Source organism: Megalops cyprinoides, chromosome 8, assembly GCF_013368585.1.
Source record: "Megalops cyprinoides isolate fMegCyp1 chromosome 8, fMegCyp1.pri, whole genome shotgun sequence".
NCBI classification, from domain to species: Eukaryota; Metazoa; Chordata; class Actinopteri; order Elopiformes; family Megalopidae; genus Megalops; species Megalops cyprinoides.
The window spans coordinates 3801115-3823952 of NC_050590.1; the positions used below are offsets into that span (position 1 = coordinate 3801115).

Sequence of the window (22838 nt, forward strand, 5' to 3'; positions counted from 1 at the left end):
TATGAGGAATGTCTTCAAACGCAAAATTGTCCTATTTTTTACTGATATGTATTCATAAAACTTAAAAAAAAGAAAAGATTATTCATTGGGCCAAGAACGGGCTAGAACTTTAACTTATATCCTTTGATATTATGGAGAACTTTGTCATTAGGGAGCAGGTACAGGCTGACCGCGCAAATAATAATATTAATTTGATTTATACACCGCTTTTCGAACGTGCAGCACGTTTTCCAAAATAGTAGATACTGTATAATGAAAGTATCAGATAAATAAAATAAAGCTTGGGGGGGGGGGGGGGGGGCATTTCAGATACCAGTATGAGCATGGCATAAAAATAATAAGAAGAAGAATGTAAAAACAAATAAAACGTAGCGTAATAGCAGTTTATGAAAAAAGTTTATTATGTGAAAGATAACACGGGTTCTGCTGCCCTTGTCACTTCTGAAAGATAATTCCAGAGACTTGGAGTGTTTACTGCGATCGCCTCTAATCCTTTATGAATGCCGGTTTTGGCTGTAGTGGCTGCCGCTCAGAGACCAGCTGTAGGCTACTAACTGATTTGAGTTTACATTCCGGTAGACTACGTAGCGGTAAACAGATCATGAGTGTACTGGGGTCTGCTGTGGGTATGGTTTTTTCCACGACAAACCCATGCCTGGTTTTGGCAGTAATTTTAAATGAACCTAAGATTTCGAGTAAAATCGTACAATCTATTCCAAAAGTAACCGGAGGAAGTCAGGAGTTGGGGTGATAGGCTGTGTTTTCTCCTATTACAGCTGAGTGGCCCCCTGACGAACTTTGTACCAGCTGGAGACGGGAAAAGGCGTGGCAACTGAGACAACCAAGAAATGAAATGCAATGGTCTAACCGTTACATTTCAGATGGAGAAAAACGGGGATGACATTTAAGGACAACATTGTGCTAATTCTGGATATGTTTCATAGCTGTTAGTAGGAGGACTGTGCTAACCTATTTGTATGCAGCTCAAAATTCATATCTGGATCGAAGAGAACACCAAGGTTCCTGGATGAATGTTTTATATTTGATAGTGGAGAGCCCAGGTTTGAACGGATTGTCTCAATTTCATACTTATGACCAATTATCAGAATCAGAACATAAAATATAAATGAATTTAGTTGAAGAAACCTTTTAGACATCAAACATGTTATATCGGTCAGTCATGCCGAGCAGCTAGTTTAACGATTGGCACGTAGCCTAACACGTGTAGGAGAGTGTCATGTGTAGAAAAGTGAAAAGTGATATTATGTTTCTTTCCATATGACCTGGACAAGAGTTAGCATATAAATAGAGAACAATAAATATGACAAAACTGGTACCTGTGGCACTCCACATGTAATTAGTGCTGAGGACAGCACAGAATCACCAACCGAAACCAAGAAATCTGAGAGACAAGAGATACCAATTCAGAGCAATGTCCGCAACGCCCCCTCAGTTTAAAATGCTGTCTGTTAAAATGGAGTGATCAGTGGTACTAAACACAGCGCTGAGCTCTATCAGAACTAAAATACAAGTCTTTCTCGTGTCAGTGCAATTTACTGAGACAACTGGCTAAGGAAGTTATGTGCTGCATGGCTTGTTTATGCATTTGTTTATGTCAGGGGCCATCAAATAATTTAATGTTCTGTAAGTGAACCTTGCTTAACTCCTTCCTCTGCCACAGCAGTGCTGCGGTCAGATGGACTCATTGTCCTTTGTTTCACATTTGTTTGTTTTTTGAAAGCGTCTCCCCTGCTGTTTACTTGAGCAGTCTGGGCCTGGGATCTTTATAGCTTTTAATAAATCCATTTTCCTGATGTCATGTTGGGTCTTTATTGAGGTTTTTGATTAATCATCTGAGCAGTCCTGTTTTTACCCCAGTAAGATGATTTAGATAATTAATCATAGTCCTCATAGGAGTTTTAATGATCAGTAAGTCACAACCATGTATACAGCAGTCTGCCCAGGGGTTGATGAAATATCATGTGACAAAAATTCTCCCAATATTACTTGTTTGTCACTCGTTTCTTAGGGTTCAGAGAGTCTATCTCCAGGGGATCAGTGTCACTAATGCTCTTTTAGGTTGGAAAATAAACCAATGTAACTCGATGCCTCAATTTATAGATCACATGTAAGAACTTTCGGGGGAGGGGGGGGTGCTGTTTTCAGAAAGAATGGGGCCTGCTTTTTTGGGTAGCTGGGTTCAGGTAGGGGTTTAACCTCAGCTGGCTCCATGAAGCTAGCTGGTAGGTGTTTAAGGGCACAGGTAAACACTTCATAGTATACAGATTTCAGGAACTTTCCCAGCTTGCATTGATCACTGAATCTACTTGTTGATATAATGATTTTCAGGTTTACTAGCTGCAAAATGCCTGTCCCTGATTTGGCCCTTAATTAATTTATTCCAAATACACTCTGAGGAATTAAGTTGAGTTATTCAGTTATTGTTTAGAATTTTTCCTTTACTGTAGTTTCCTTAAGGTTTCCCTAGCTGTAGCTAAGGCTAGTTTTGGAAAATGCAACGTACACTTGTGCCTATTTGTGGATTTGCTATAAATAGTGCCCCCCCCAAAAACCACCAGCGCATGCTCATGTTGGATTGACAATTGTGGTGCATTGCACTTGGACAGTAGCCTATCTCCAAAGGACAGCCAGAAACACATGAATGGTAAGCTTATTGCACAGTTCCTTTTGAAACATTTAGAGATTTTTCTGTAACACAGCTACCTCAATTCACAGTACATAATAACGATAAAATCACAAAAGCTTCAATGGAAACCGATTGTGAGGAAATCTCTTCTGTTGTTTGATGGCAACACCTATTTTACAACTTTTCTCAATGTTGCTGCTCAGTCTGTTCAAAGTAAAACAAGTGGGTTCTGCCTGCATAGATTTTTTTTTTAATGGAAACTTCATTGTTTTTTCAGTATGTACAAAATTACTTTTTTATTTATTCATTTCCTTATCAATGTGCTGTGTTCTCTCTCTCTCTCTCTCTCTCTCTCTCTCTCTCTCTCTCTCTCAGAGGCTATCTGTGTAGCAGTGGTCACTGTCTCTGTTTCTGAGCTGGAACTTGCACTGAGGAAAAGAAGGGCCTTTTGTCTGGAGGGAAAGGCGTCTAACCGGCTTGGGTGGGGCTTCCCCTTTCTGTTGGATTCCACGATTTTTGGGAGTTATTGCTCAGGGGGAGATGAGCTCGAGAAGGCCCCTGACCCGTTCTTTCTCCGGAAACGGGAGGTCCGGGAGTCTAAATGGAGAGGGGGTCTCTGTGCCGAGCGGCAGAGGTGACAGCCGCAACTACCTGCTCAACGTCAGACCGGAGAACAGGTAGATCAACACCCCCTTAAAACCACCTTGCTCACTGCACTCAGAGAGAGAGGTTTCAGTTGTTTTCATATTAAAATGGCCCTAGGATAGTTCTGTGTGAGAAGTTGAGTTCTATGAGCGTGAATTGCATTGGAGGACTTGTTGGAGGACAATAGCTCCCACAGTGTAACTACGTTACCTGTGTACCATAAATAAAAAACGCATTGATGCTATTTGTTTGTTCCTCAATCTGAATCCACCACAAAATCGCTGACTGCAACTGATGGTAGTGTAGCATAGTGGTTAAGGCGCAGGACTCGTAACCGAAAGGTTGCCGGTTCAATCCCCCCTGGGACACTGCTGCTGTACCCTTGGGCAAGGTACTTCACCTACAGTTGCCTCAGTAAATACCCAGCTGTATAAATGGATAACATTGTAAAGAACTTGTAACCTATGTAAGTCGCTTTGGATAAAAGCGTCTGCCAAATGAATAAATGTAAATGTGTTTCCACTACATGCAAATATACAATCACAGGGGCCCATTTTAATATTCTCGTAACGTTTTGTGGATCCGCATGTTAAAAGATAACTGAAAGGTACACTGCCGGTCATTCTTCCAGGAAATGGCAGAAAGTGGCCTTTATTAGGCCATATATTGGCATAGATAGGACTTTAACAGGTCAAGCATACACTGTAGTAAGAGACTCAACAGAACGGCTGGCAATGGTGTGATGTAATGGTAATGAGTAGGACTCATTACACAAAGGTTGCTGGTTCAGTTCCCCAGTGGAGCATTGCTATATAATGTAGGCAAGGTGTTTAACCTGAATTGTCTCACTAAATATCCAAATGTATAAATGGATAACAAAAATTTAATCTATACAAGCTGTTTTGGAAAAGAACAGCTGCAAAGCAAATAAAGTATAACATAATAATTCACTTGCAACGCAGTTTTAAAACTTTAGTGTAATTGAAATGTAGTTAAATATGTCAGTACTGTCTGACTACAACAAGTGCTGTTGTGCCAGTTTCATGGTCTTGCATAACCACATTGTTGCATAAAGGGCTGTGATTGATTTGTGGTTTGGGTTAGGGTAAGGGTTTTGAGCTAAGGTTAGAGGAAGATCTAAAGTTGGATTATGGTCAGCAGTAGGCAGGAGGAAAGGGTTACTAAAGAAAATCTTTATCAATACACAAAACCACAAATTTTCACTCCATATAATTTAACTGTAAGACGACATAGACATACTGTATACATACAATGTAATTATATCACATATCCGGTGGTTATCATGTATTTCACGGATAAACGCCTAACTAAAATCTGAGCCGGTTATGTTCCCTCAGTAAAAAGCAATTATGGTTGGACAGACAGCAGGAGTAAAGTGGCAATTTCCTCATATGGTTTAAAAGATTGTCTTGTCTCTTCAAACATGCCCACGCAATTTTGCATTTGATTATGATATGATTCATAGGGTGTGGATTAACGGTGCGGCTGTGCACATCTAATTTAGAACATTATGACCTGGAAATTCTAGGGATAAAATAATAATAATAATGAGTAATAATAAATAAATTCTTGATTTGATTTTTTTTCTCTGCAAGTGGCATAAAACCCTGCTGGTGGTTGTTAATCATTCAAACTATCATGGGATAAAATATTACTTTAATATAAACATAATTTATGAATTGAAACCCCATCCTTCTTTTTAATATACCAGAAAATTGATACCAGTATTAGACTGGAAAGCAGTAGAAAAGTATAAGCGTTCTGATATAATACTCTTTGGTCCTGTTTGGCTTATACAAAACTAATGTTGCAAGCCTGAAATGTATTGCAGAGTACTTCAAGATGTGTCACATAAATACAAGACCCTGAAAGTGTTACTTCTAAAAAAACTTCCATTGCTTCCTGTGTGCCCTTAAATCAAAATCAAAATTTGGACCACACAAGCATGGAAAGTCTATAGCCAAATAAAGAGTGTCCCAGGCATATGTAACATTAAAGCTTTTACATTTAAGATTGTGTTAATATTGTACCAAGTTGTAAAGCAACCACACTCATGTCTTACATGGTCACTAAGTTCAAATCAAAATGCTGGTCACCTGCGTTTCTCTCAGCTTTGGTTTGGAAACACAGCTGATTTAGGTGCTTTGTATAAAGCATTACATTGAGCCCTAGGGCTCATAAGATGCAGGTTCATTGAGTTGAAAGCTTCCGTGTGTCCATGCCTGATAAGCTGCTTCTATCTGCCTTCTCCCCACATAGCTACTCGAGTGTCAGACTCTCTCATTACAAGCCAGCGAGGTAATCCAAACTTTTAAAACATCCGTTCAAACTAACCTCTGATCCACACTAAACTATCAACTGTAATGTTTGGTTTCCTCCCCACACTGACAGCCTTTTTAATTCTGTGATATAACTGAAAAAGTAAACACAAACTTAAACATGTTTTGCCAGTTGACACCATTTTTGGCAAATGGTGTCAACTGAAATAAAAGGTAAGTAGGACATTTCACTGAAATGAGACAGTTGTTTGACATGTTTTCCATTTTGATGAGAGAGGCTGGAGACACTTTATAGATTTAAGCTTGTCAGTCCACATTTTAGAAGGTAGGTTTTCAAAGTCATGTCAATTTTTGTCTTTTCCTAAAAAAATAATTAGTGAATTAACACCACCCTTCACCCCTCCCAGGAAGAAGAACTAATTTGACCGTGAATGAAATAGTAACAATGATAATATATCCTTTTGTTCGTGTGATTGCACAACTATGTCGATGTTGCTCTTGATAACATTTTATTGGTTCATTGATATGGAAAAGGACCAAATATTCTGACTCAGATATTTTACAGGAAACGTAGGTGTTTGGGAGCTGACAGGTGAGAGCCTTTTCTTCTGGAGAGATTTTAAGGTGGCCTACATGTTTTTCAGGAGTGCCTTCTGTAGTGTTATGTCTCACCTGGCAGAGGAGACCCAGCCATCATTTGAGACAACCTTAAAATCTAAGGCTGTGTCAGAATCCTCCAATGTGAAGTTCACCTGTGTGGTTTCAGGTACAGGCTGCTGGTGTGTGTTTTCTCTGCATTGAATGTGTGTGTGTGTGTGTGTGTGTGTGTGTATTCCTTTTCAAACAATAATCCTCTGTACATATTATGATATGGTTTGCCATATGTGAAGAAATATTTCATAATGACCAAAATCTTTATTGTATATAGCAAATTATTCACTTTTTACTCATGTAGCAATTTATAGTACATATCATATAAGTTACAAAGCATGTAAAGTTAGCAAAACATGCTAGAGTTAGCATCCCATCTTCAGGGCAGTTTAAGAAATTACTCTGTATTACATTTGAATATAAATCTGAGTAAACAGTAATGGGTAAAATATCACGATTATTCTTTTTTTATCAGCTAACATACTATGCCTTGCAGCTAATCGAAGGCTACAAAATAAATAATTACAGAGCTGATATAATGTAAAATCACAGTACTTAACGTTGCGAACAGAGGGTACAAAACGGTACACAAAGGGCAATGTGGAAAACAAAATTCTTTAATTTGACTGGTCTCCTTTCCAAAAAATACAGAATACTGCTTATCTGGACAATGTCAACAAATTCAGTTAGTAAGCGCAAAACAATATGATGTTGTGGTTCAAAAAAATCACCTAACGAATTAAAAGAAAAATAGAGGTAACGAAACAGGTTGGTGAAGTTACTCGTGGGTGATGAAGGACGATGGCAATGGAAAGTCAAAGCTGTAACTGTACAAGAGCCCTTTGTGACCACTGGAATTTAACACCTCATTCTTTGCGGGCTGGAAGTAATCTGATTGGCTGGAACGTCATATGGCGATGCAACATCTTGTAACAACAATGCTTTGAGCCCGCTGGTAGACCAAGCCTCACCTTTGCACATTCCTGTGGACTTACTGTTCCTCACAATCTTCTGCTGAGCTAGTGTGTTACTGGAAAAAGAGATAATTACCAGGACAAGTACAGAGGTTTTTAAAACTTTCCCATAACGAATTGAATCAACTTTCTGAATAAAACACAGTGAAGCTTATCCCTTATGAATACATATGTATGTGTATGTGTATGAGTACATGTAAGTGTCTGTGTATGCATAGCTGTAAGTGTCTGTGTAGGTACAAGTATATGTTTTAGGTACTGGCTAATGTTGTGTGCGCCCTGCATTCAAATTGTGTCTGCATGTGTAAGTGTGTGTTTATGTGTATGCATACATGTCTATAGGTGTGTGTGTGTGTAAGTATAAGTATATGTGTTGTAATCAGCATAGCTGTCTTCCTACAGGGAATCCCGCCCCTGAGCTGACCTGGTACAAAGATGATGTGGAGATGGATCGATACTGTGGCCTTCCCAAATATGAAATATTCCGGAATGGAAAAACCCACACGCTTCATATTTACAAGTATGAAACACACATAGCATGCTCATCAGACATGTTTGATTCAGGTTTTTATTGCACGGTTTGTTACATTTTTGGGCGGCTTTTTGTACACTCAGATGTTCTCTCACAGTATTTGTAAAGTTGATCCAGGATTGTATGGCTTTAGATCTTTCCACTGATCAGCGTGAAGTTTTGGACATCGTAATTCCAAGGCTTTTGTGGGGTTTCTTAAAATGTATTGAACTGGCATCTGAACACATAAACACACATACACACACATGCACACAGAAACACAATCAAGCACAGAAATATAAAAACATACCCACACACACACACACACACACACAAGCACCCACACACACACACACACAAGCACACAAACATACAAACATTCCTACAGACACACACACACACACACACACTCATTACTGTCCCTCTGTCTTTACAGCTGCACTGTGGAGGATGCAGCCATCTACCAGGCCTCCGCCCGCAACAGCAAGGGCATCGTCTCCTGCTCGGGGGTGCTGGAAGTGGGCGCCATGAATGAGTACAAGATCCACCAGCGCTTCTTCGCCAAGCTGAAGCTGAAGGCCGACAGCAAGCGGAAGGACCTGGAGCAGAGCCGCAAGAGAGGGAAGGAGAACGCGAGGGCCAGCCCGGAACAGCAGCGGAAGCGGAGGTCCCTTGGTGAGCCCGTCCTCAGCACCCCCTCCTCGCAGGAGGGAAGAGGCGAACAGAGTCCGCACGCCCAGCTGCCAGAGGCCGAGACCAGGCTAAACCCGCCGGAGCAGCCAGCCGCTGCAGCCAACATCCCCAACGGGCTCCCCACTGAAACCAGCAGGGCGACCAACGCGGAGGTGCACCAGGAAGCCGAGAAGGAGAAGAGCAAACCGGACCGCATGTATATCCGCGAGACGGTGGAGATCGTCACCACCAAGCCCGCCACGAAGGACAGCCTGGCCAAAAAGATGATAAAGATCACCAGCATGGTGGAGAGCGAGCCGGGCAGCAGTGGCGCAGGGCCGGTGCCCGGGAAAGAGAAGGATGGGAGTGACGGAGCAATGAGCCTCACCCGGTACCTCACTGAATCGCTGCATTCGCCAACATCCAGTGACCAGCGGAGCCCTGCGCCATCAGAGGAGACGGGACCCGCCAGCGCCCGTCGTGCGGCCACAGAGAGTGAGGAGCAAACCAGGGAGCTGGAAAGGTCACAGACGCAGGAAGCTCCACGCAAGGAATCGGAGCCGCCCAACGCCCTGACATCCATGTTCTTTTCCCTGAGGGACATGTTCTTTCGAAATAAGAATAAGAACGAGGACGTGGCAGCAAACTCAAGAGACGTTGTGCACAATATTGCCGCGAATTTGGAGGAGAAGGAACTTCCTATCGTCCAGCCAGTGCCACATCCAGACCCATCACAAACCCTCCAACAGGACACGAGTGGCGCAGCAGAGGTGCCTGTCCAGCAGAGGACCCCTTCACCCATCACAGAGCTCATGGACGTGGACAATGTGCCTCCCTCTGTGGACGTCCAGGCGAAAATGACACCCTCCCCCAACACACAACCTCCAGAATGTGGAGAGGACTCCACGGTCAGGGAAAGGCTAGATTCAGAAGGCCTCGTACCGGAAGTTACAATGAATTTGGGGTCTTTAGCTCCAGGAGAAGGTGAACCATGGAAAGGCCAGGTTGCCTTATCACAGCAATTGCATGAATTAGGGTGGGCTCCCGCGCCTGTGGTGGATTCTAGCCTGGACACTGTCTCCTTACCTCAGTTACTGCCAGAGACTGCACTACCTCAATTACTGCCAGAGAGCGCAGTGACTCAGTTACTGCCAGAGACTGCACTGCCTCAATTACTGCCAGAGACTGCACTGCCTCAATTACTGCCAGAGAGCACAGTGACTCAGTTACTGCCAGAGACTGCTGTGACTCAGTTACTGCCAGAGACTGCACTGCCTCAATTACTGCCAGAGACTGCACTGCCTCAATTACTGCCAGAGAGCACAGTGACTCAGTTACTGCCAGAGACTGCTGTAACTCAGTTACTGCCAGAGACTGCACTGCCTCAATTACTGCCAGAGAGCGCAGTGACTCAGTTACTGCCAGAGAATGCACTGCCTCAGTTACTGCCAGAGACTGCACTGCCTCAATTACTGCCAGATACTGCTGTGACTCAGTTACTGCCAGAGACTGCACTGCCTCAATTACTGCCAGAGAGCGCAGTGACTCAGTTACTGCCAGAGACTGCTGTAACTCAATTACTGCCAGAGACTGCACTGCCTCAATTACTGCCAGAGAGCGCAGTGACTCAATTACTGCCAGAGAGCACAGTGACTCAGTTACTGCCAGAGACTGCACTGCCTCAATTACTGCCAGAGACTGCAGTGACTCAGTTGCTGCCAGAGACTGCTGTGACTCAATTACTGCCAGAGACTGCGCTGCCTCAGTTACAGCCAGAGACTGTGGTGAGTACCTCACACTATTTGAGTCTTTGGTCGCTTCTCATCTCTGAACACCAGCCAGGCGTGTAACACAGAAGGGCCTATGGAGCTTTGGGGCTATTTATAGAGGGTACAGACATGCTTTTGTGTGACGAGACGTGAGTTCAGAGACACACGGCATGGCCGAGAGAACACACATCTCTTCCCACAGCGTGTACTTTGACCTGGCAAATGTGGCAATACCAAATGAACCAAACTCAAGAAATTTAAAACAACCAGAAACTTATTTTCGAGTGTGCAATATCATCTGCAGCTTGTTGTTTCTGAGAGAGCAAAGATTGATTAGTTGAAACCCTTGGACCAGAGACAGCAAACAGATGCTAGAGGCCAGCCGTTGAGTCATTTCTCATTTCAACAGACCTTTCGCCTGAGCTTGAGTTTCATTGCATCACCCACACTTGACAATAGTGCTATGAAACAAAGAAGCATACCACAGAACAGAATCGGGAGTTACAGATACAGACAGTGATGACACTCGTCATGGACTCTCACACATGATGCAAATGAGACAGTAAAGGGTTAAACAAAAAAAGCCTGAATGACGTAACCACAACATGGCGTTCCGTTGCTCTGAAAATAAAATCCGAGGAACTGCATGAGGCAGGGCAGGTTTTTGGCTTTCAGTGGAGAGGTGTCGTTGGTAGTTTCTGCTGGTCACAGTGGTCAGGGTAGAGCAAGGCTTTCAGTGGAGAGGTGTTGTTGGTAGTTTTGGCTGGTCGCAGTGGTCAGGGAAGTGGAGTGGAAGTGGAACATGATGGTTGTAGGTTTAAATACCTATTGGTTATTTCAACTTACACATTTTTGTCAAACCCCAAGCAATTAACTCCCGGGTGCTAGCTGTCCCGGAAAATCCCCTACTGCGTTTAGAAAGAAAGCTTACCTCAGTTTTGCTGTTTCTTATTTGAACAATTAAGCAATAGGAAAAAAATCTGATATCTGACACTGTAGGTAGAAAAATTGGAAGTTACACCAAATGGATAAATGCATCATAATGTCTTTTTTCTGGAGACCTTCAGTCCAAAACATTGCAATAATGTTACTGTTAATAATGTGTGACTAAACTAACAGAAACTTGAGCACAGAACTAGAGTAGCACCTTCAGCTTTCTCCAGCCAGCTGCCACTGAAGGGGAGGCCCCCACCCACAGCCCACCCGAGTCATCCCCCCCAAGTCATCCCCCCCAGCCCCTCAACAGCCTCTGCACCAGGCAGTGGATATTCCCACCCACCAGCCTTCATGTGTTGGCAGGAGCCTCAGCTGCCTTTTCCTGGGGTTAGGGATATGGTTCCCGTTTTTCCCCCTGTTCGTCCTGAGTTTTCTGGTTGTTGTTGTTGTTGTTGTTTTTAATTCCGTCGGGAAAGTACACTCTGTGCAGGACTTTGAATTTCACTCATAAAAATGCGCTGTAGCAGGTCAGTGCTGACTGACTGACTGACTGACTGACTGACATTCCGTGCTGCCGGGGAGCCCTGTTAACCAGAATTGCTTAAGTAAATTTCACCATTGTTTAACAAGATAGTATTTAAAACGTAAGGTGTTTAAATTGCTGGATAGGTGTATATACCAAGCAAGTAAGGACAGTGGTGTAATTTTATGTCTCTGTGAGAGAGACAATGAGCCATGAAGCAGCACTGAAACACCAGCGTTTGATATCCATTTGCCACCTTATGGACCCTCTGGCCCAACACATCATTACTGAGAGGCGTGATAAATTCATGCTGCACAAACATAAAATGCTGAGATCTCTCAGAGGCGAGGTCTGCACAGCAGACACCAATCTCTGTGGGCAGAGATCCACGCTAGGGACTGAATGATCTCACTGAGTAGAAATCCACCATGCTCGCACAGTGATCTCTGCGAGGGGAAAATCCACGCTGGAGACACAGAGTGATCTCTGCGAGAGGGGGAAACACACAGTGACATCTGTGGGTGGAAATCCGCACTGTGGGCGCGGTGGGGAGAACACAGGGATCGCACAGGGGAATGTACAGCCCCCAAAGAGCTTTGCAGCACCTCTTTACATTGCTCACATTCCACACGCCCCACAAAGCCTTAAAATAAAGCCCTCCCTCCTGCTGGTCTGTACCCAGCCAAGGCTGCAGCCACGTACAGTTTCTGTCAGGCTGACTGGCTGAACAAACCCCAGGCCAAAGGACAAATCCCCACTTAGCAGCACCTATCTGCACACGAGGAAGTGCACTGCTTCAAACTGCAGAACAACACGGTATTAATTCTAATGAGTTCCTTTTCCCGTGTGAATCTTACTGTAACCCTGGCATATCAATAAGATCGCTCTTTATCAGAAAAGGGGTAAATAAATCTGGAAGTGATGTCACAGTACATTGAATGCAACATCAAAGTTTTGTGTTTTTTTTTTTTTTTAAATGTTGCTCTAGGTGAGGGTGGAGGATGTTCATCATCCCTGTGGTCTATATTTGTGCGTTCACATGCGCCGCTTCACAGCGCATACAGTCACTTCCTTTCCCAGGGAAAGGAAGCAGGGATGTTCTAAGTAATGCAACACGTGGCCTCCCCCCTCTCTTGCAATGTTGGAGTGGCATATGACACATGCTTTGTGATTCTGCTAGCCCCGCACGGTGTTCATTCCATATTAGCTCCAGCTAGCTGCCGTTTGTGTTCATGCATGAATGATCAAAGCGTTTGCAGTAACGTCTTTAGAACAGATTCACACACATTTTGCACCGGGCCAGAATTGTGTTTTTTCTTTTTCTTTTTCTCTATAATATGGAAGTGCAACTTGTCTCCCTTTTGTAGGTTGTTAACGTTAGGCCCTTGTGGCCTTTCTGTGGGAGGAACACAAAACACGTGTCCTTAAGTACGTGAGTTTGCACGTGAGTTTCTGACTTCTGTAAAATGAAAATGGATGAAGCCTTTGCAAGGTCTTGTATCTTTTTTTAGAATGAAAGCAGTTACAGTTTCCTTATATTGAAAGTGAGCTGTGAACTGTTTCTTCTTTTCTCTGTACAAGCTCTAGGGCTGGGTGTTGAGCAAAATGTGCCTGTTTCATTTCTGCCTGAGAGTCAAGTGAAAAAACAGTTACATGAAATATGTTAGTTTGGACACTGAGTGTCCATGTGAATTGTCAATGTACAGCTGGCTTAATCAGAAAGCACCTAAAAAAGATAATAACCATTTGCATTTCTGGATTTTTATTCTCATTTTATTCTCATTTTATTCTCATTCTCATAAAGTAAGTTCCTAAATATATACATATTTTTTTCAATTTCTAGTTTCAGCATTTAAGTCTTTATGAGAGCTGAGGATGAGGGCTACATTACAACACAGAAATGTGTTGAAAAGCTTTGCCTGGTCGGTCGCAATGAGTCACATCACATTGCTGCCTGCAACGAGGCACTTTGCAGAAAACGTTCACACAAACAGCTCAAGAGAGGGCATCTGTGAGGTGTTTTCATGGAGCTGGGAGTAATTTGCTAACTGGTTATGCTTATAGCTACCACAGTCCTCTTGCAAGGTTTTTGCGGTGGAGAGCACCTCAGCTGACGGTCATGTGTGCATTATGTTGAAATCCTTGTTGCGTTTTCGTTCCTCTGTGCTTGTCAACACGCTCCCTGTAGTTTCAATTGTCGGGCCTTTTTGCTATATATACACCCCTCCAACCACCGAGAGTCTGCTTCTGTAGCAACTACTGGCTATATCTGACTGCTCTTTCTAAAGGGGGAATGGCAGATTAATATGGCGGGGGAAACAGGAACAAGCCTGTATCTTTTGTGCAAGTGTGGGATGCTATTTCAACTGGGAAGCGAGAGGTCTAGCTGGCCTCAGTCTTTAAATAGCGTGACTGCTGTGATGTCCTGCTAATGGCACGCCTCCTCGGGTCAGTTGCGCTTAGGTCAAAATGTTCACAGGTGCTGTCTGAAGCACATGATACAGGTGAGAGGATTATCCTGTGCTCCTAAGGGTTTGTCTCTGTATGCGTCCATGCATCCATTCACAACCCTGTGAATCATAGACACTTTACTTTACTACTTTCTACTTTCTTTACTTACTTTCTTACTTTCTTTGTGCACATTTAACATGTCCTTATGACATGTCCACTGTACTTTTATGCTAAGGAGGTAACCTAGCCCAGCTGTCTAGTTGAAATTATCAACAGCAAATGTTACATTAGCTATGCTAGCATGCTAGTTAGCTGCTATTAAAAGGTACAGTAGCTTGTATACTAAGTGGTATACTAATAATTATGAGCATTTTAAAGTCACCTGTGTTAATTCAACAACAGCACCTCCATTAGTTACAATCACTCACAGAAAGTGAAAACAGTGCAAGCTAATGTTTGAGCTGGCAACAGTTATTTCGCAACCGCCTGGATGTTTTGGTCTGTAAAACTGCTTTTGATCATGTGGTGCTGGCTGGGTCACATTGTAGGACAGGAAGACCATACAAGGAAACAGGCTTTGAGATGGGAGGAGGAGCTAGGAAGAGAGACAGAGGCTATTGGAGGAAGAGGATATAGGGGAGGGGCTTGAGCAACAGGGAGGGGACAGGATGAGCAGGAGGCCCTGGGATGAATGGGGAAAAACCCAAAACAACTGACAGCTATTTGGTTATACCAGTGAACAATAAACACCTCAGGCGTTAAGTGGGGGAAAAAATCCGTCAGACACACCGCGTTGAGAGATCATCTGCAAGTCAGATTGCGCACCGAGTGCTCAACAGACTGAGATGGAAAAAGAGAGTCACACCACCCACTGTGCATAGTCATCTTCTCTTGCCTCGTTCCATTTCTCTCTCATTTACCACAGCCCAACTGTACGCTTGAGGCTGAGAATACAGTAGTTGATGATCAAATCCGCTAATATTAGCCATTACACCAGTACAGACAGCACAGAATTACACATGGTGAGAGGCTATTTATGAGCACCACCCAACTGCAATATGAAGTCATGACTCATTAAATAATATCATATAATGATATATAAAATAATCACTCATTGGTGGTGATAAGACGATGCATTTCAGATTTAATCTCATCCATCGTTGTTATATATGTGCATCTAGGGCAAGTGTATTACTTTTTCATTGTGCATTTCCTGAAGCAATTCAGTTTGCTTATCTTGATCAAGAGTACAAAAGTCCCACCGGGGATTGTCTGCTTCTAGTGAACGACTGTCTAGTTCCTCAACCACTTTCATTCATACAAAGTACAGTAGTACGTAAATGTCAATAAAAAAAAAAAAGATGTGTCAAGTTCACATAACTGCAGAACTGACAACTTCCTTTGAGAAGCAAACTGGCCTCCATTCATTCACCTGCAATGTAAATTCTCCTTAACTTACAAAAGGAATTTAAGCAAGTATCCCTCTCTGTGTTTTCAAGCTCATTTTCAAATAATTTCTACCACCATCAGATTCATGCTGCGTAACAGCATGTAAGTATAAAACAAAAGAACAGCCTAAGCTGGTCACTGAGGGTTAAGAACAGAGAATCTTGCAATCACTTCTGGTGTTAAACACTCTATAAGCGCTACAGAAAAAGTGAAATGTTGAAATATACCCGTGAATGAATAGTGTATTAGTATGTTGCTGGTTTCATTTTTCATCTTTGTCTTTTGTGATGCTAATGAGTTGACAGTTACAGTACTTTCAATGTGGGCGATGAATGTAAGTCATATAACCAATGTTTATGACATTATCAAAATTTCACATACATTTGCTGAAGCTAAGCTGTCCATCTTCGTTATTTAAATTTTGTTTTGTTTTTAAAAAAGGGTTTGGGACCCCCATCTTCCATGGAGGCAGTCAGGAATATAGGAACATTGTTGAAAGCTATGTTCTCACAAGCAACTCTCAGGTTCAAATTACAGTTGGTGGTACTGTATATATGTTGGTGTATATCCCCTCTTACATAGTGTCTATCCTGGTAGATATTCTATATCGGGAAATGTTTCGGCTTAGCAGGCATTTTTGCTGCCATCTGGCAAAACGGATGCATATGTTCATGTATGTTTGACCTGATTATGTACTCTATATTGTATCGTTGTGAATTGATTTATTGCAGTGGGTGAAAACCTTCTCCCGTCTAAAAGAGGCATGGAATGTGCTGTCAAAGGCTGACGTGCTGAATACCCAGAGTCACATGGTGCTGCATAACAAAATACATCACAAATCATTCAAAGCCACGCAGTCACTTAGTTGGTATTAGCGACTTTCTGTTCCCCTGTGCCTTGGGTGCGATTTCTAAACACCGTGATGACACATGAAAATAAACACAGGTAGCACAGGTGATACAGGTTTGTGGTTTGGAGCTAAGCGTGCATCATCAAAAGCAGTCATGAAGATCTCAACACACGGCACCTGGTGAAGCGTGACACAGACAACCTGTGTTTGTGTTTGTGCTTGCAGGTTGCAGAGGAGTGCATGCAGACGGAGGCGAACGATGCAACTGTCATTCAGGACGTGGCCCGCGCCCAGCACAAGCAGGATGTACATCTGTTGGTGCCAACAGGGGAGCATGTCACAGCAGATGCTGCTGAAATGGTTACTTTGCACAATCACCGCCACTCTGCCCCCGGCAAAGCTGCACAGAACAGGTCTCACACCGAGGAACTGGATGAAAGCCAGACCGATCCCCAGAAGTCAGATTCCTTGAACACCTCTGAGTATCATATTACGCCTATGGTCAACCTAATCCAGGCTGATGTGTCCGTGGATATTGTGGAGGAGAAGGAGGTGGGCGGTAATGTGAATATAGGGGAAAGTATGGATGGTAACTTAAGACAACAGCAGAACAGTGCTGTTATGACAGAGAGGCAGGATGAGAAAGGGGAAAATGGGTCTTCAGTGAATATGGTTCAGAGAAACGAGACCCAGGACCTTTCACAGACACAGGGAGACAAAGGTGTCATCAATATGCCAGTTGTTGTGAAGGAGAAAGCGAAGGTAGAAGAAAAAGAAATCCCAATGGATGAAATGGGGGCCCTTTCAGAGAATGCCATCAATGATATGTCAGTTGACCCATTGCCAGTTAAGCAAATCAAACATCCAGGTGTACCACAGCAGGGAGAAGCACTGAAAAATGCTCTTGAGGCTGGACTTCAGGAACCCAGACACACAAATTCTACAGAAACTCTTACACAAAAACCAGCTCTTCCCAATCTTGAACTAAGTCTTCCCAAAATGCCACAAATTGAGGAAAGGATAAGTGTTCCACAGGTAATCATTTTTGATTCTCAAACTCAGGACATTGTAGCACCAACAGCATGTTTGACAAATGATATGCCTGGCTCTGTGCAGAAAGATTCAAAGGAAGTCACAGCGTTAGTGATGTCAGAGAGCAGGGCAGAGCTTATTCCAGTGATGCCAATCCAACAGGTTTCCAGGAGTGATGAAGAATTGCAGACAGTTATGCAACAAGATCAAGCGAAAACAAGCAATGAAACAGAAAGCAAGAAAATCAGCAATGAGAGGTACAGGCAGTCGGTTGCTAGTTCCACTCCAGTAATAAGCGTGTCATTTGGAGATGAAGGGGAGTTTTGTAAACCTGAACCCGAGCTCAACAGCGTGCGGCTGACAGCCGGACCTATGAAAGCATCAGCAGCTTTACCCAAAGTGCCCACTTTTGTGATCCCTCCCATTTCTGTCACCTGCACAGAAAGCACACCTGAGCATGTACAGCCCTCTAAAGATGAGGTGAAAGGGGTGGAGTCATTGGTCTCTCTGCTGCGAGGGGTCAAGAATGACATTGAGCTTGAAAGCAGCTGTGTTTCTTCTTCTTTGGCAAAGGAAAGAGAGACCAGCTCAAACCTTCCAGATACTGAGAATCGTAAGGATGGCAAGCTGTCTGGCAGTAAAGAGAACGCCATAGATGTACCAGTGGAAATCATGATACCCAAACCAGTGGAAACACCGAAAACGACTTTAATAATTTCTGATCCCCCGCTGGGAAAAGCTCCCCCACCTACCACTGCCACTGAACCAGTTGATGAAAAAAGGCTAAAAGAGTCTCGGGCAGATACCACTGATACTTTTGTCAATCGACTCCAGAAGGACAACGCCGGGCTTGAAAGTTTCAGCATGACTCATCCTGAAATGCCAGCGATGAGTCCTACAGCCATGCAGAGGTTTGGTCCCAGGGGCGTCCCTGGGTTGGAGGCACCGGGACTGCTGGTGGTGCCTTCCATTCGAGTGGACAGTTCCCCAACTGGAGAGGACAAGGTGGCCGAGGAGGGGACCGGGAGGGACACCCCGCTGGCCAGCCTGTCCCGTGAGAGCAGCCCTAAGTTGAAGAGACGCGACAGCCTGACCCTCATCCCCTCTGCCACGCCCGAGGAGCTGGCCTCTGGGGCGAGACGCAAAATTTTCATCCCCAAAACAAAAGGAGAAGAAGCGGAAGGGGAGGCGGGAGCGCTGGAAGCCCAGGCAAAGAAAGAGGAGACGCCGAGGAGGAGGAGTCTCTCTCAGAGCCAGGAGGCGCCCTTCCTGTCCCCCAGCCAGGCCCGAAGGTCGTCTTTCCTCCAGCCCCCCACCGGTCAACAGACTCCGCCCACTGAGAGACGCTCGCCCCTTCTCAGCCGCAAGAAGAGCACGCTGGAGGTACCCAAAATTCAGGAGAAGACGCTTGAGGAGGTTGAGTCCGCCAAGACTGAATCCAAACCAGAGAAGGACAAGCTAGACCCTTTCAAAGGTAAAACAAAAAAAATCTCTCATTGAATTTATGTTTATCTAAATCTAAAATCCTCCACTGACGGTTTGCCGTTTGCGCTGTTGAGGAAGTAGGCGTGTTTGCCAGACCTGATTACGGAGAGCTTGAGGTGAGGTATTGACATTGAACAGGAAGTGGAAAGATCAGACAGTGCACAGTACGTCCTCAACATGCTGTTCCTGTCGGGCGCCTCTCTGTCTCTGACCAGCTCCCCGGGTTATCCGCAAGATTAGAGGAGAGCCCTTCTCCGACGCCTCGGGACACTTGAAGCTGTGGTGCCAGTTCTTCAACGTGCTCAGTGACTCAACAATCAAGTGGCATAGAGATGAGGTTGAGATTGCCGAGGTCCACAGAAGGTGAATCCCTGAAGTAACCCCCAACCAAACCAAAGGGCCCAAACTGACAATAGAAAAACAGCAGCCAACCATGATAATATTTATATAATATTCCTTCAGATTTATTTATTACTTCCATACTATTTATTTCTAGGTCCGTGTACTATTATATGATTTATGAAAGCGTTATGTATTAATTTTCAACATGACTACATAAGTGACACAGCACGCTATGTATAAAAGGAAAATGTGTCAGAGATGAACAGCTTTAATTCTGCCTCAGAGGGTATTATCCAGGCCTGTCATTCTCGCCTTTTCACCCCAAAGCTATGTGGCCCATTTGCTCATGGAGACCGCAGCTGTGACCCTGACGAGGTGAAGCTTTGTGCAAGCAGGGGCCGTGTAAAGTCATGGTTCTTAATTTCACCATCATAGGCGAGCCCTTCTCAATACAGTCTATATCCGTTCCCAAAGTTGCTGCGTCAGCTGAATTCTCCGGAGTACATGTCTGCGTTAGGGAGCTCCCTTGTGGAAGAATGTTGCTATGACACATTATGTGACTTATTGTCTTAATTCGTATTTATTTTCCAGTGCGGGAGATGAGAGTCAAGTATCGCTGGCCATCATCCAGACATCAAGCAGGGACTGTGGTGTTTATGGTTGCTCAATCAAGAATGAATATGGGACAGACTCAACTGACTTCCTGCTTAGCGCAGATAGTAAGTTTTAACCACTCTGTTTGGTGGTTAAAACTAAATTTGTAAAGCTACACTTTCAGACATATATGTAATATGTATATGTAAGAGATTAATTTTTTTTCGTTTCTTCTTTTTTCTTTAGTACTTTCTGAGTTCCTGTTGAGAGAAGAATTAGAAGGTAAGAGCTAACTGTCTTGCTAATTTTGACAGGTTTTGATACAGATCGCATTTTCAGGGAAAGTTGGTGTGAATAATGATGGACATTTCTCCGGGTCTTGTGTCCTGCACAGTGGGAGAGGAGATTGAAATGACTCCGATGCTCTTCACCAAAGGCCTGGCAGACCAGGGGAACTGGGGAAACAAACTTTTTGGGCGGATCATGATTGAGGAGTCGCATGTAGGGGAGGGTTGTGCTCACAAGGCCAGCAGGGTGAAGGTGATCTACGGCCTGGAGCCCATATTCGAGTCCGGAAGCACCTGCATCATCAAGGTGCGAAACCCCATCGCGTACGGGAAGAAAGACGAGAATAACCTCGTGGAGAGAAACCAGGAGATCACCAAGCAGGTAGGTGCCATCTCTTCGCTCTCGTCTCCAACCTGAGGGGAAAGACTCTCTGTGCCTTCCCATGGAAGTGCCACAGACACTGTAGGAGGCTTTGGTTTGGCTCGGGGAAAATAAAGGAGAAGGCAGAAAGTTGTGTCACAGTTGCCACTGTCAAAATCTCAAAGTCCAGGCTCAAACAGCCCCCAGTTTTCAGCACTTTGAAAAACATTTTCAGTCTCAGTACACCCTAGATATGGGTAAAATGAGAGTAAACAACCAATATTGTCCATTTAATTTAAGCAATTGCATGCAGATGTAGTGGTAAGGAGCAGGGCTGTTATTTCAAAGGTGATTGGTTTGATTCTGCTGTTGCGCCTTGTGTGAGATACTTACCCAAAATACATTCCGGAGATACTCACCTGTATGAAATAAAATGCAAGTTGCTCTGGAGAGTGTCTGTGACACAGTGTTATTAATAATATAAAAAGTGGATATTTAACTTTTAGTCAATGGCAACTGTGTAGTAACAGTCATACTCATGTTGCTAATGTAATTTGAGTCAGAGGAGTCACTCCCTTTACAATGCGGGGAATATGATTCTGAATGCATTCACCCCATTCACGGTTTGGGCGTATGAAAATACCAGCTGGCCAGTTGTGAACCATAAAGGCTTTGGTGTTGTAATCCTTCTCTCTTACAGGATTGTAAAGTGCAGAACATGATTCGAGAGTACTGCAAAGTCTTTGCAGCAGAGACGAGAGTGGTGGATAACTTCGGCCCAGCGCTGGAGTGAGTGCACAGTGTGATCCACATGCTAATTTTACTATAGCGAATTAAAACAGAACCAACACAGCATACAGTCTGACCTGCTGAAGAACTGCGGTTTATTGTTTACGCTGTTTACAGGTCAAGTAGTTACATTCATAATGGCCATATTTGCAATGATCATCATCATTATTGTTGTCGTTGTTCTTGCTGTAGCTACAGCTTGATTGTGGGATCAGCTATAAGTTTTTATTAGTTTTGTTTTGTAATATTCTCTTGTAATATTCTACCCTATTAAATGTAGGTTTCAGTGATGAAATATGCTGTATGTTAAGACCACAGCTGAGACATTTCTGTCCAGTCCACCCGCTGAAATGAAAATGAATGCTCTCTCTCCTTCTCTCTCTCTCTCTCTCTCTCTCTCTCTCTCTCCTGGAAAATGCAGAGTGATTCCCCTCTATCTAATGTACCGGCCTGCCAACACCATCCCGTACGCCACCGTGGAGTCTGACTTGAAGGGGGTCTTTCTGAAGTACAGCCTGGTGGACGCCACTGGCAGGCTGGTCATGAGGACTGGGTCTGAGGTGGAGCAGAAGTGTTGCACCTTCCAGCACTGGATCCACCAGTGGACCAATGGAAACTTACTGGTCACTCAGCTAGAAGGTACAACCTTGTGTTACAGCACCATCTTGTGGTCAATGAACAGAACACAGAGAGTGTTTCTTAAGGCACTGCACTGTATGAATAACTGCTGGAAAAAAAAGAATAAACCCAATCTTCATTTTTTTTTTCATTGCAGGTGTTGATATGAAGATCACCAACGTAGGAGTCGCCACAAAGTCAAAGGGGTGTGTAAATCTTCACAACATTACATCCATTCTTGTGTTCACACGTATATTTGTGGAAGTCCAGGATTTACGTAGTCAATTTCCACAAAAAGGTTTATTCTACAAAAAGCATCTGGCAAAGCACTCCCTGTATATTAACTCCCTGTATGATAAAAAAAGTTCCTTCGTCTGTTGCAGGTACCAGGGTCTCTCGGACAGTGCCACGCCCAAGGTGTTTGAACAGTTTGTGTCGCAGCACCAGTGCAACTACTACTGTGGCCTCCTGGGCCTGCGAACGCTCAAATCCACGGACTCCCTCCAACAGCCTGGCAAGCTGAAGGCCTCCAGAAGCCCCCTGCTCAGCCGCAGGGCTGGCCCGGGATCCTCCAGCCCGCAGCTGCAGAAGAAAGGGCTACAGAGCCCCCAGTCCCCGAGGAAGACCAACCCCAGCCCCAAGCTGGCCAGGAAGTCAGAGGCAACCAAGAACAAGACGGCAGAGGCCACCAAAACAGTGACAAAATGAGTTAAAAAGGCTTTCAAAGGAGGACATGGAAACGAATGATTATTACCTCTTCATAGTCAAAGAAGTTAATAATACTTATACTACCACTAATTATGGACCTTTCTTTCTGAGCTGATGCCAATTTTTTTGATGGAGAGACTGAAGTCCCATCAGAGGTCACAGGAGTGCCTGGAGATATTCTGGTTTTAGTATTTTAGAACTAAAGGAGACTGGATGACTGATTGTATCATCAGTGGTTACAGTG

At 43.9% G+C, this 22838-nt stretch overlaps 1 protein-coding gene across 1 annotated transcript; it reads left to right on the forward strand.

Annotated features, from left to right (window-relative positions):
• The first annotated feature begins 3187 nt into the window (after positions 1 to 3187).
• On the forward strand, positions 3188 to 22594 carry alpk3a (alpha-kinase 3a). The gene is made up of 15 exons (XM_036535543.1): positions 3188 to 3324; positions 5573 to 5611; positions 6237 to 6358; positions 7620 to 7737; positions 8165 to 9308; positions 16604 to 16930; positions 17573 to 18884; positions 19111 to 19258; positions 19829 to 19956; positions 20078 to 20113; positions 20226 to 20500; positions 21180 to 21268; positions 21690 to 21907; positions 22044 to 22092; positions 22270 to 22594. Exons 1-15 carry the CDS (start codon positions 3188 to 3190, stop codon positions 22592 to 22594), a joined length of 4467 nt encoding a protein of 1488 aa, XP_036391436.1.
• Positions 22595 to 22838: the final 244 nt, after the last annotated feature.

Bases quoted from the DNA above. Each gene is read 5' to 3' on its own strand.
- alpk3a (XM_036535543.1), top strand. From the start codon at position 3,188: ATGAGCTCGAGAAGGCCCCTGACCCGTTCTTTCTCCGGAAACGGGAGG. The intron at 16,931-17,572 runs GTGGGCGGTAAT...CCAATCCAACAG, and splicing joins ATATTGTGGAGGAGAAGGAG to GTTTCCAGGAGTGATGAAGA. The intron at 18,885-19,110 runs GTAAAACAAAAA...GTCTCTGACCAG, and splicing joins CAAGCTAGACCCTTTCAAAG to CTCCCCGGGTTATCCGCAAG.